This window comes from Sphaerodactylus townsendi, linkage group LG15 (genome assembly GCF_021028975.2).
Source record: "Sphaerodactylus townsendi isolate TG3544 linkage group LG15, MPM_Stown_v2.3, whole genome shotgun sequence".
Taxonomy (NCBI): domain Eukaryota; kingdom Metazoa; phylum Chordata; class Lepidosauria; order Squamata; family Sphaerodactylidae; genus Sphaerodactylus; species Sphaerodactylus townsendi.
In genome coordinates this window covers 26,363,105-26,376,713 of record NC_059439.1, presented here as the reverse complement: position 1 = coordinate 26,376,713, position 13,609 = coordinate 26,363,105, and the positions used below count along the sequence as shown (strand labels likewise).

General features: G+C 46.5%; 1 protein-coding gene across 1 annotated transcript; it reads left to right on the top strand.

The window, feature by feature from the left end:
* Positions 1–1,980: 1,980 nt before the first annotated feature.
* On the top strand, positions 1,981–12,277 carry LOC125445105 (integrin alpha-M-like). The gene is made up of 7 exons (XM_048517957.1): positions 1,981–2,114; positions 4,019–4,096; positions 5,460–5,587; positions 6,431–6,576; positions 6,804–6,957; positions 9,067–9,238; positions 11,940–12,277. Exons 1-7 carry the CDS (start codon positions 2,063–2,065, stop codon positions 12,098–12,100), a joined length of 891 nt encoding a protein of 296 aa, XP_048373914.1. The 5' UTR covers positions 1,981–2,062; the 3' UTR covers positions 12,101–12,277.
* The last annotated feature ends 1,332 nt before the right edge of the window (positions 12,278–13,609 follow it).

Genomic DNA, 13,609 nt, shown 5'->3' with positions numbered 1-13,609 from the left:
GGCTCTCCCGATGTTCATGGACTACAAATCCCATCAGCCCCTGACAGCATGCTGAATTTCATATATCGGGGCAGTCCCTGTTTTATTTATTTATTTTATTTGTTAGTTTTGATATATTGCCCCATTCCCTAAGGCAGGGGTCTGCAACCTGTGGCTCTCCAGATGTTCATGGACTAAAAATCCCATCAGCCCCTGCCAGCATGCTGAATTTCATATATCGGGGCAGTCCCTGTTTTATTTATTTATTTTATTTGTTAGTTTTGATATACCGCCCCATCCCCTAAGGCAGGGGTCTGCAACCTGCGGCTCTCCAGATGTTCATGGACTACAAATCCCATCAGCTCCTGCCAGCAAGCAAATAAATAAATAAAACAGGGACTGCCCCCGATATATGAAATTCAGCATGCTGGCAGGGGCTGATGGGATTTGTAGTCCATGGACATCTGGAGAGCCACAGGTTGCAGACCCCTGCCCTAAGGGCTCTGGGTGGTGCTTGTCTGGATTAATATGTTGGTCCCTATTTTGAGGAGACAAAGTTGCCCTGAGTTCAATAGGGCATATTCCTGCGTATGGAAGCCATAATTAATTCCCTAGCCTTCAACATTTCATAGATAAAAACAGAGGCCCCTTCCGCACACGCAAAATAATGCGTTTTCAAACCACTTTCACAACTGTTTGCAAGTGGATTTTGCTATTCCGCACAGCTTCAAACTGAAAGCAGTTTGAAAGTGCATTATTCTGCATGTGCGGAATGAGCCAGAGATAAACTTTGTAAAAGCCTCATTTATATATTAAAAATTAGGGCTGCCTGACCTTCCCCTTCACAGTACTTATTGCTGGGTATATGCCTTTAGCCACCTGCTGTACACTTTATTTAAAAATTGCCAAACATCTATTGTTTATGTTAACATTTGACAGAACAATGTATTCACAACCAGTTATTGTTAGCAAATCGAGGCTTATTAAGTTTTATTTTCTTTCCAGTGAGATCTTGCAACGTCATTCTCTTCTCCTTCATTTGGAAATCCTACTGGCCCGTTCCTGGGCTTTTGAAGAAGATGAAGAAGAGTTTGGATTTATACCCTGTTTTTCTCTCCTGTAACGAGACTCAAGGTGGCTTACAAGCTCCTTTCCCTTCCTCTCCCCACAACAGATACCTGGTGAGGTAGGTGGGGCTGAGAGAGTTCTAAGAGAACTGTGACTAGGCCAAGGTCACCCAGCAGGAATGTCATAGTGTGAAAAAACATCTGGTTCACCAGATAAGCCTCTGCCCCTCAGGCGGAGGAGTGGGGAATCAAACCCGGTTCTCCAGATTAGAATCCATCTGCTGTTAACCACTACACCACACTGGCTCTTGACAACAATTGAGAGCCCGTGTGGTATATTCCTTCACATGAAGCCTCCTGGGTGACCTTGGACTAGTCACAGTTCTCTCGAAGTTCTCTCAGCCCCACAGAAGTCATACAGGTTGGGAAATGTACTAAGGAGAGGAAGCAGACAAGGTCTAGGGGGGGCGGGGGAAGCTGGCTGGATCTTGTGCACAAGATCCCCCTTGGGGGAGGGCGGTATAAAAGTGGAACGAATAAATAAATAAATAAATAAATAAATAAATAAATAAATAAATAAATAAATAAATAAGATACAGACATAGGCAGTCACGGCCCGAGCATTGCACGATCTGTGAAGATGAGTGGCCCCTTCCGCACATGCAGAATAATGCACTTTCAATCCAATTTCAATGCGTTTTGCAGTTGGCTGTGCGGAATAGCAAAATCCTCTTGCGAACAATTGTGAAAGTGGATTGAAAGTACATTATTCTGCACGCGCAGAAGGGGCCTCAATGTGGAGAACGGCAGCAAACACCTCCTTCCCCTCTGTGTTCATTGGTACAAATATTTGCACACCAAAGTGTAGCTGCCGCCGTAAAAGCGAGACAGTGTCTTTGCCTCCCACCGTTCCAGTCAGTGCCCTTCTGGCCCCCGACCCACGCTCAGAAACAGCCTTTGCCCTGTTGCGCCAACTCCAGGGCTCAGATTGTGAAAGGGTGATTTCCAGAAGGGCCATGGGAGCGTTTGCAGTCTTCATCGTCACCCTCCTTCTCTTTGGGACAGCAGGTAGGAAGCGGCTCCCCCCTATAGAAAGTATGGACTGAAAAATTAAAATGATCAGAGCAGGCTGGCCAGGAGTTAATGAGAATCAGGACTAGGGCCCCTTCCGCACGTGCAGGAGAATGCACTTTTAATCCACTTTCATAATCGTTTGCAAGTGGATTTTGCTATTCCGCACAGCTGCAAAGTGCATTGAAAGTGGATTGAAAGTGCATTATTCTGCATGTGTGGAAGGGGCCTATGAGGGTTACCAGGTCTGAGTTGTGGGGCTTCAGTACTGTTGCCCGTGTAAAAGAGGCTTGGCTCTTCTTGGTTCAGGCCACTGGTAGCCTCCAGGGCAATAGCCCACCTGGAATTTTCCCAGCAAGTTAGAGAGCTAATCTGTTCCTTATTGCTGGTATCCTTTCCTCTGGGCCAGCGGGTCTCAACCTGTGGGCCGGGACCAGAGGTGGGATCCAACCAGTTCTCACCACTTCTCTAGAAGTGGTCACTAATTTTTTCTGAATGCCGAGAAGGGGTTACTAAAGCAACCTCCCTGCCCAATAGGGACTGGAGGTGTGTGTGTGCGGCGGCGCCACTGTTTGAATCCCACCACCATCGGAACCTGTTATTAAAATTTTTGGATCCCACCACCAGACTTTCACAGGGGTCGTCTAAGACTCTGCATCAGTGTTCTCCATCTGTAAAATGGATAAATGTTAGGGTTGGGCGTCACCACAACATGAGGAGCTATATTAAAGGGTCGCGGCATTAGGAAGGTTTAGAACCACTGCTCTGGGCTGAGGTGATTTCTTCCTGATCTTCTTAGCATCAAAATGTTCTTGGCACATTCTCGCCTTATTTTCCTGTCTCTCAGAGTCTTTTTGACCTCACAGATTTTGATCTCAGAGATATTTTAACTGAGTCAAAACTCCCACAAAGAAACAAGGGGACAAGACTTAGGCAAAGGGTTTAGAAAAGGTTAGATGGGGTAAGTGCTATAGGTTGGGGCAGGCCACGTGAAAAGATTTTGAGTAAATTGCTGGTGCTGCCATTCTTCAGAAGCTAAATCTCTGCTTAAGGTAGCAAAGAGACCTTTTCTCTAACATACATCCATGCAAATGTGCGCAAGTGGATGTAAAGGGCCCGTTCAGAACACAGCCTGCTATTTCATACGCTGTGGAGGCTACTCTAGGTGCTGGTGAGGCTTATTTTGAATCACTGATGATAAATCACATTGTACAGGACAGTTTTATCTTTTCATATATCTAGTATATCAGTTGTATCCTTTCATGTATCTAGTATATCAGCAGAGGTGGGATCCAGCAGGTTCTCACAGGTTCCCGAGAGTAGGTTACTAATTATTTGTGTGTGCCGAGAGGGGGTTACTAATTGGTGATTTTGCCACGTGATTTTTGCCTTAGTTATGCCCCTCCTCTCAGCAGTAGCGCGCAGAACTTGAAGCAGTCTAGCAGGAGGTGCACTGGCGTGCGTGGCAGCCTGTGCCTGTGGGCATTCGTTTCCCGCCCAAGGACCGGCGCAGCAGCTGCATCCTTGCCACAGCCCCGCCCAGGAATGCCCCACCCCCGGAATGCCCGGCCACGCCCCCGTCGTGCCCCACCCAGCCCCATTGGCGCTACACCACAGTTTGAATCCAACCACCATGGGAACCTGTTACTAAAATTTTTGGATCCCACCACTGTATATCAGTTGTATCTTTTCATGTATCTAGTATGTCTTAAAGCATCGAACAAACACTGAGCATTGTGGGTTTTCTGGGCTGTGTGGCCACGATCCGGTAGTTTTGCTTCTAAACATTTCACCTGTATCTAAAGCTGAAATCTTCAGAGCCATGTTATGGTAAGTTGTGTTTCTGTCTGTGGCCCATTGATGTTCTTGGCCCCTTCTCACCCCATTTTCCCCTCTCACAGAGTCTGTTGATGATGGTTTTGATCTCTCGGATGCTTTAGCTGGGCCAGAACTCCCACAAGGAAACAAGGAGAAAGGACGTAAGCAAAGGGTTTGGGGAAAGGTTGGATGGGATGGAGTGTTACGTGTTCCAATGAAGGGAATTTGGGAGAAAAGTTTTAATCATAGAATCATAGAGTTGGAAGAGATCCCAAGGGCCATCAAGTCCAATCCCCTGCAATGCAGGAACACAGAATCAAAGCACTCCTGACAGATGGCCATCCAGCCTTTGTTTAAAACCTCCAAAGAAGGAGACTCCACCACACTCTGAGGCAGTGAATTCCACTGTCAAACAGCCCTGACAATCAGAAAGTTCTTCCTAATGTTTAAGTGGAATCTCTTTTCCTTCACCTTGAACCCATGACTCCTGGTCCCAGTCTCTGGAGCAGCAGAAAACAAGCTTGCTCCCTCACCAACATGACATCCCTTCAAATATCTAAACATGGTTACCATGTCACCTCTTAACCTTCTCTTCATCAAACTAAACATACCCAGCTCCCCTCATAGGGAATGGATTCCAGACAAAATAATGACGAAAGGCACAGGTGTTTAATTTAGGATTGCGGGTTATAGAAACGGTGGAGAATAACCACTGTTGCATCTTTCATTAACAGCTCATCCAACCCTCCTCCTTTGGTAAAGCTGGCAAGCTCTTAAACGGGGCTTCAAGGAAACTGGTGATTCCTTCATCACTAGAAGAAACCTTGAAAGATCCATGGCCAGGTTCAAATGCTATTTAAACGTGTGTTTAAGCATTCATGGACTGTTAACTTCAGGAATAGGTTTGGTGGATTAAAAAGACACTCAGAACATTCCTCTTTTGACTCTTCCGGGCATAGGTTGTGGCACTGAAAACAGGTAGTGCAGGTGAGCCAAAGTTGCCAAAGGGTTGGCAATGGGGCTCCTCTGTCATTAAGGTCTGTGAGAATAACAAATGAAGCTTTTCCTGACGGGGAGTTTAGCGATGGGGAGATTTGCCTAAATCCGCCAAGGAACAAAAATTACCAACCCTAGTTTAAATTAAATCCCGTGGCACTGTCACATTGAGGTTATTTGCCAGTCTAATAAATAGTTTAACTAGATGCGCCAAAGATTGAAACTAGGATGTGCCTAAGCTTGAAACTAGGATGTGCCTAAGATTGAAACTAGGACCCTCAGGATCCAAACCATGCGCCGAACCACTAGGCTACAGTCACTCAATGGCCTATGCAGGCGCGTCCAACTGTGGGCCTCCTGATGTTCGTGGACTACGATTCCCATCTGCCCCAGAGGCTGCTGGGAATTGTAGTCCATGAATATCTGAGGGCCACAGTTGGACGTCCCTGCATAGGATGCAGGCCAGTCTTATGAATGAAGGGAATGGTTTTGCTTTTGAAAGATCTTCTCTGCTCTGTTTCCTTGTAGGGTGTCCAAATGATGCCCGAGATATCATCTTTGTGATCGATGGTTCAAGCAGCATGCGATCCTCAGAATTCATGCATCTGAAGAACTTTGTTACACACACCATGAAAAGCTTTCCCAACAATACACAGGTACTAGCAATGGGGTAGAAGGTGTGCTCGGTTCTTACTTATTGCCAAGGTTTTGAAACAGGTTGGACTTCAGGTCAAAGTGCAACATTAGCCACCGTGATGCCGTTTAAATTAGTAATAGTCTTTTAAAAAAAGAAATTATGGTATGCCCAAAATATTTAGTTGCTGGACAGAAGAAAGCTTACATTGCTAACTTATTCGCATAATTCCCTCCCTCCAAAAGATGTGACCAGTCCAGTTTGGTTTCCACGGCCTTGAGGTGGGTGCTATTATATGTCAGAACACTACCCAGCTATTATTTTACATCCACCGGGGGGGGGGGGGCACCTTTGATCAAGCCTCCCCACAGGAACAAAAACAGAACTAGGAACGAGTCAATAAAATTCAAAACAGAAACCAGAAATATAAAAAGGAAAACAAAGGAAACTTGAATAATAACACTGCTATTCAGTTGTTCATCAAGTTCCCTTATAACTGTATAGGCTTAGAACTTCACAAGGGAAATGATGGCTAGGCAACTTAACTGTAGGGCCGTGCGCTGGAAGCCAATTCAAAATTGCAAAAACTTCCCAGGTTTATTTTGTAGCCCACCTTTCCCACTGAGGCTCATTCCGCACATGCAGAATAATGCACTTTCAAACTGCTTTCAGTGCTCTCTGAAGCTGGGCGGAATAGCAAAATCCACTTGCAAACAGTTGTGAAAGTGGTTTGAAAACGCATTATTTTGCGGGTGCGGAAGGGGCCTGAGACTTCAGGTGGATTACACAACAAGCTGATTCAAGCAAGGTAGATACTCAGTTAAAGGTCTCTCCCTTCCCGCTAATTTCTCCCCATCCTCTCCAGTTCTCCCTCCTGCAGTATTCAAGCCGTTTTCAGGAGCATTTTGACTTCAAGCATTTCCAGAGAAATCCCGACCCGGATCACCTGCTCAGCCAGGTTAAACAGCTGGGAGGCACCACACACACAGCGTCTGCCATCCGGCATGCCACGTGGGTAACCTTGCTCTGTTTTCGCCTTCTCCTCCTGTACAGTGGCCTGCTCCTCTTCCTCTTCTGGTGGGGCAGGAGTTCATCACGGGCTGCTGCAAAGATGCAGCAATGGGGAAACGTTTTGCCTCAGGACCCCCGGCGGTGCCGTTCCCAGTTTAAAAGTTGGTAACATTAATGGGCGTTTCTGGATCTCTTCATACCGTATTCCTCTCTTCTCTCCTGTTTAGAAGAGATCTGCTCGTTCCTCACAGAGGCGCCCGCAACACAGCCACCAAGATTCTGGTGATAGTGACAGATGGGCTGAAAACTGGGGACCCCTTAGACTACGCAGAGGTTGTCGAAGCAGCAGAGAGAGCTGGAGTCGTGCGCTTTGCAGTTGGGGTGAGGCCCAGCTATCTCTTCTTCCCCATCCAATTCCCTTCTTTCACCACAAGGCAGGATCTTTGGAGTGCAATTTGACGACGGCAGATTTTGTCTAGAATATGCGGCTTTGAGGTCCCAACTTCTTGGCGTGGAGATGAAGACGGGGGGGGGGGGGGAAGAGTCTCCAGGGTGTCGCCACTCAGGCCTCTTCCGCACGTGCAGAATAATGCACTTTCAATCCACCTTCACAATGGTTTGCAAGTGGATCTTGCTATTCCGCACAGTAAAATCCAGCTGCAAAGTGCATTGAAAGTAGATTTATTTTATTTATTTGTTTTATATACCACCCTCCCCCTAAGGGCTCAGGGCGGTTCACAACAAGGTTAACACATACATTAAAACATAATTTAAATATCAGTTACTTAAAAACACAACCCATTTAAAAATGTGGATGGCGTCTGGCTACTCCCCTCCGCCCTTTTGTGCCCATGGGTGGCCAGATGACACAGTAGATATATTTTTAACCAGGCTGGCCAAACGCCTGGCGGAACAGGTCCGTCTTGCAGGCCCTGCGGAAACTCTGTAAGTCCCGCAGGGCCCTGATCTCCCTAGGGAGTCTGTTCCACCAGGTAGGGGCCAGGGCTGAAAAGGCCCTGCCTCTCGTCAAGGCCAGCCTGATCATTTTTGGGCCAGGGATCACGAGTAGGTCCTCCTCCGTGGAGCGGAGGGGCCTACCGGGGCAATATGGGGATTGAAAGTGCATTATTCTGCATGTGCGGAAGGGGCCACAGAGACATAAGAATGGAGATGTCTCGGAAAAGTGATGAATTGAATAGGGATCTATTGAGCAGCAGTCATGCATCAGGTTGCTTTTCCACGTTGTCACCTGTCAGGAACAATTATGATCTCACCAAAATCAGAGTCAGGGTGGGGGGCAGAGTTCCAAGGAAGCCTAGGACAGCACATGGAAGGCAAGCAACAGGATGGATCCAGCCATAAGAAACTGGACCAACTACTCAGAGCTCTAGAAGGATTCTCTTTGAACCATCTAGCTGTGCCATCCTTCTCCTATCTCAGCCCATGTGCAAAGAAGAAGAAGAAGAGTTTGAATTTATATCCCCCCTTTCTCTCCTGCAGGAGACTCAAAGGGGCTTACAATCTCCTTGTCCTTCCCCCCTCACAACAAACACCCTGTGAGGTGGGTGGGGCTGAGAGAGCTCCGAGAAGCTGTGAGTAGCCCAAGGTCACCCAGCTGGCGTGTGTGGGAGTGTACAGGCTAATTCCCCAGATAATCCTCCACAGCTCAGGTGGCAGAGTGGAGAATCAAACCCAGTTCTTTCAGGTTAGATACACGAGCTCTTAACCTCCTAGGCCACTGCTGGCGTACCTTTGCTCTCTGTGCATGCTCAGTAGTAGCAGGTCCTGCACAGGTTCCTTCCTCTCTTTTCAGGCCACCCTTTCAGAAGGATTAGAAGGGCTTTCTTTCTTTTTATTTTCATGCTGAGGGTCTATCCTCGGAATGATAGACCCAGTGAAATTGACAAGAAATTGACGTGCCCTCGTAAACTAACACTAGGCTGCTAGACCAAAGACGGTAGCGGGGGAAAGCGGCAGGCAACCTCCCCAAATGGAGGTTGCACGGAAACAACATGGAAGTGGGTGAGGGGCGGGGGGCAAAATGATGGCTCGGCTTGGTTAGGGGCAGTTCACGGGGAGAATCCCAGCGCAAACAAGAAACTGCGAGAAACCACATTGCAAAGCAAATAGCTGCATGGTAAGTAGTGCATGCATAAGGCTGATTCCGCACGGGCCAAAAACAGCGATGTGAAAATGGTGTTAAAACAGTATAAACCCTTTTACACCATTTTAAATCCTTTTACACCATTTTCACACTGCTGTTTTTGGCCCATGCGGAATCAGCCTAAGATAGTCTAGTCCTTAAGCTAGTCCAGGGGTAGGGAACCTGCGGCTCTCCAGATGTTCAGGAACTACACTTCCCATCAGCCTCTGTCAGCATGGCCATCTGGAGAGCCGCAGGTTCCCTACCCCTGAGCTAGTCCTTCCAAGGCTGGTAGCTCTCTAAGGAACAGTTTGGTGCCTCTTATTGATTGTGTTTCTCTTTGGAAGGTTGGGCTGGGCTTCATAAGCACGACTGCAGTACAGGAGCTCAACGCCATGGCCTCCCGTCCTGCCACGCAGCACATACTGCACGCGCGTCACTTCACAGACCTCCAGGACACCGCTCGCCAACTGCAAGAGAAAATTTGTTCCAGACGTGGTACAGTGACCGGCGAGAGAGGTACGGTGGGAGATTCTATATCTAGAAGTTAGAAGCGGGTGGCTTTTTAAATGCCACTGTATAATTTATTTCCCTTCCCCCTCCCAGATCAAAAGTTTTCAGCAGCAACCATAGCTGACAAAGTATTGTGATCTATGCCTGCCTGGTGCAATAGCAGAAGCCCTGGGGTGGCAGGCAAAATAGGATTTTCTGTGCTTAAAGAGGCGGGTCATTTGGTGCCCTGCTTGGAGATCCATGAGGCACGCATCACATCTAGAGGCAGTGAATTATATACATTAATTATATGCTGTATGCAGAGGTGGGATCCAGCAGGTTCTCACTAGTTCCCGAGAGGGGGTTACTAATTATTTGTGTGTGCCAAGGGGGGGGGGGGGTTACTAATTGGGTCTGCTTTTCCGTTAGAAATTCCATTAGGTCCAAAAATCATAAAGTCCTGTTGTTTCCGATGTGGCTGGTTAGCGAAGGTAGAAAACGGGATAATTCTCCCTGTTGGGCTGTTTTAAAAACATGTTTTGGAAATATGGTAAAGTCCCTTGTTTAAGGAAAGTCTCCTTCTTTTGATTTCTAGAAACAAAATTAAGTATTTGAAAAGTCAATTAGAGGAGAAGTAGTTGTTTCTGTTGGCAGTAGACGATAGGACTTGCTATAATGAGTTTAAATTATGGACAGAAAGATAGCAGCTGGAAATTAGGAACTTTTCTTTTACAGTAAGAGTTTTTTACAGTAACAGAGAAATTATTAATGCCCCGCCCCTGGAATTCCTGGCCACGCCCCCCTTGTGCTCCGCCCAGCCCCATTGGCGCTACACCACTGTTTGAATCCCACCACCAAGGGAACCTGTTACTAAAATGTTTGGATCCCACCCCTGGTTGTATGGTTTCTTTTGAAGGACAGCCAGTGTGGTGTAGTGGTGAAGTGTATGAGTCTGGAATCTGGGAGACCCAGTTTTTAATCCCCACTCAGCCATGGCAATTCATTGGGTAACCCTGCGGCAGCCACTTTCTCTCAACCTAACCTACCTCACAGATTTTTGTGAGGACACAATGAAGGAGGCGAGAGCAAGATTGCAAACTGCTTTGAGATCCTATTGGGAAGAAAAGCAGGGTATAAAAAACTGATAACGCACTTCGAACTAGGTTCCCTTGGCTTCTGTTCACACTATTTTCACTGTTCTCTGTTGAATTTACTCTTTCCTCCCCCCCCCCCCATGTTGTATATGCCTAATAAAGGTTTCTGAATGAGTAATTAATAATAATAATTATTATTTATTAAATTTAATAGACTGCCCTACCCCTGAAGGGCTCAGGGCGGTTCACAAACCAATCAACATTTGAATACAACAAATAGTTTCAGTTAAAACAATAAATAAATTAAACATTAAAACACTAGCAGCAGTGTTTCCTTTTTGTCTCTCCTGAATCTACCGCTTGTCTCAATGCCTTGCCAAAATTGAGAGTAGTTCAGATTATGGGCTAGGGAGAAACAATTCTTTCTTTCCACTCGTTCCGGCTTTCTCCATTATCTCCAGCTTTTATCATGTCCCCGTCCCCCACTGACTTAAGAACAAAGAACACTACAGGCTTTCCCCAAAAGGAAGGCGTTCCAATGGTAAGATCCTTTTGGTTACCCCCAACACTAGCATCAGTGGTCATCCGGTGGAAATACTCTGTTCTGCCACTTCTGGTTTTGCTGGATCAAGTAATAAATGTTTTATTGTTTAAAATGCAAAAAGAGACATAGACAAACAAAAATAAACACACTAAGAACATAGTAGGGTATGAACAAGCATGCCCTTGTCGTACATTAAATTGGCAAGCAAATCTAGTGCTATGATACTGTATGTCTCATTCCTACATAGCACATAAGAACATAAGAACAAGCCAGCTGGATCAGACCAGAGTCCATCTAGTCCAGCTCTCTGCTACTCGCAGTGGCCCACCAGGTGCCTTTGGGAGCTCACATGCAGGATGTGAAAGCAATGGCCTTCTGCGGCTGTTGCTCCCAAGCACCTGGACTGTTAAGGCATTTGCAATCTCAGATCAAAGAGGATCAAGATTGGTAGCCATAAATCGACTTCTCCTCCATAAATCTGTCCAAGCCCCTTTTAAAGCTATCCAGGTTAGTGGCCATCACCACCTCCTGTGGCAGCATATTCCAAACACCAATCACACGTTGCGTGAAGAAGTGTGTCCTTTTATTAGTCCTAATTCTTCCCCCCAGCATTTTCAATGGATGCCCCCTGGTTGTTTACATATAGTATATTCAAACCCCGAAGGGTCATCCTTTAGTTTCTTGAACATTTCTTAACTTATTATAAAGAAGAAGAAAAAAAGGGGGGGGGGAGAGGAAAAGAAAAAGAGAAAGAAAAAAATATAGAAAGATAATGAATGGCGGTTAAGGAATGGCGGCTGACGGACGTCTCTGAACGAGCTCCAGAGAACTGATCCCAAACAATAGTTTCTCCCGGCCGGAGGAACTCGACTCTTCTCCCAACGGTAGAAGGTCCAAACTGAGGGGTGTAGGGGCGTATTGGCTGAGGAGCCATTCGCACTCATCCTGAAAACAACTAGTAAGGGACAGCCCGAAGGGGAACAAGTCAGCGCCATTTCATGATTGCCTGATTACTATAGAAATACACTGATTTTGCTGGATCAAGGATGTGGTTGCACTGATGTGAGTTTCTTCTCTGTGCCCTTTCTAGGCCCAGCGGTTCCACAGCCCCCCATTCCACCCAAGTCACCTGGTACCTGCGCACCGGACCCACAGGTGCTACGGAAACTGGAGCAAGTGTTGAGTGACCTGGATAGAATCGGTGCCAAACTGGACACCCTGGCCAACAAAAAATGTGGGCGTGAACACTGATCCTGAGCCAAGCGGTGGGTGCTGGTAAGACGATCGACAGCAGGAGATGGCTGACGGGAAGGAAAGCTCCAAGCCAGCTGGATGGAAGAAGGCAGCCGATGAAATCCTCTCCTACATGGTTTGGGATGGAATGCCGATGTATGCACCTGTGATACCAATAAATTCACCTGCTCACAACCTTGGTGTGTACCTTTGTTTACAACAGCAAGATCTCTGTCAATGCAGGAGTGGGCTACAGGGGCTTGAAGGGGAGGCTTCTCTATATATTGCAAACTAAACTCAAAAGCCAAGGGTACTAAAAGCCACAGTGCCAAACAGACCAAAATCTCATCATTTGTGAATACTTGTGCAACGGCACCAGCCGCTCAAAAGCGGCCGAGGTTTTGGGCTGCATTCAGAAAATCCCTCATTTCCTAACTAGGGGTGAAGTTGGTTTTCAGTTCCTCTTCTAGAGTTCATAGATCTTTGTCTGATTCAGTGCTACAAATGTATCCCGAATTAGGATTTTGAAAACTGAGACTCCCATAAACAAGCTTGGAAAGAGCAAACGTAGCAGGATACTTTTATGATTTAGTCGCCTTGAAACAGTCAGGAAACTTGACAGCATGTAAAAATTGGCATTGTTTTTTGAAACCTAGATCAAGATAATTTCTAATGCTCTGATATCCCTTGCCTCTTTCCGTTCTTGTGGATGCTCCCTTCCTAACCAGCCACCTCCCTAGTCGTAAACAAGGTGTTAAATGATACACTGCACAATCTCAAATAGAGTGACGCCCTTCCAAAGCCAGGACAACTGAAAAGGAGGTGAGTTTTCTAAATTAACTTGAGATTTTCACAGCTTAGTTCTGTGCAGAGTTACTGTTTGGCTAGATCAGGGGTCTGCAACCTGCAGCTCTCCAGATGTCCATGAACTACAATTCCCATCAGCCCCTGCCAGCATGGCCATGCTGGCAGGGGCTGATGGGATTTGTAGTCCATGAACATCTGGAGAGCCACAGGTTGCAGACCCCTGGGCTAGATCCAGCCAGGGTTTCCCTCCCACCCCCCAATTATCATCATTATTGTAGTCCTCATCCCATAGGGCTTTTACGGTGCATCTGTAGCGCAGCACTTTTTCCTCTTCCCTTTTCCTCCTGGAATCCCACAAACAGCCACATAGTTCATAAGTTTGTACTGGGGGCCAATGAGGACCCAAGAAAGGGCCCAGGCAATTGCCCAGCCCCTACCCCCCAGCATGTGCTAATCTGTGTGTGTTGTGACTTGCCATCAATCAATCAATCAATCAATACTAAGCTATAAAATATCTGTTATTGGAAAATGCATATTTAGCATGTGTTTTAGGAACGGCAGTGAACAATATTAATGTTTATGTTTATAACATGGACATCAGCGCATATTTATCTATCTGTACACACACAGGGTCCTAATTGAGAGAGAGAGAGAGAGAGAGAGAGTGTTGGGATGTTTGAAACTTTTTTTGCACTTTTCTAATTTTTGCAATCCCAGCTC

Excerpts from the sequence above, each read along its gene's own strand:
- LOC125445105 (XM_048517957.1), top strand. The coding sequence starts at position 2,063 with ATGGGAGCGTTTGCAGTCTTCATCGTCACCCTCCTTCTCTTTGGGACA. Across the intron at positions 2,115-4,018 it reads CCTTCTCTTTGGGACAGCAG|AGTCTGTTGATGATGGTTTT; the intron begins GTAGGAAGCGGC and ends CCCCTCTCACAG. Across the intron at positions 9,239-11,939 it reads TACAGTGACCGGCGAGAGAG|GCCCAGCGGTTCCACAGCCC; the intron begins GTACGGTGGGAG and ends TGCCCTTTCTAG.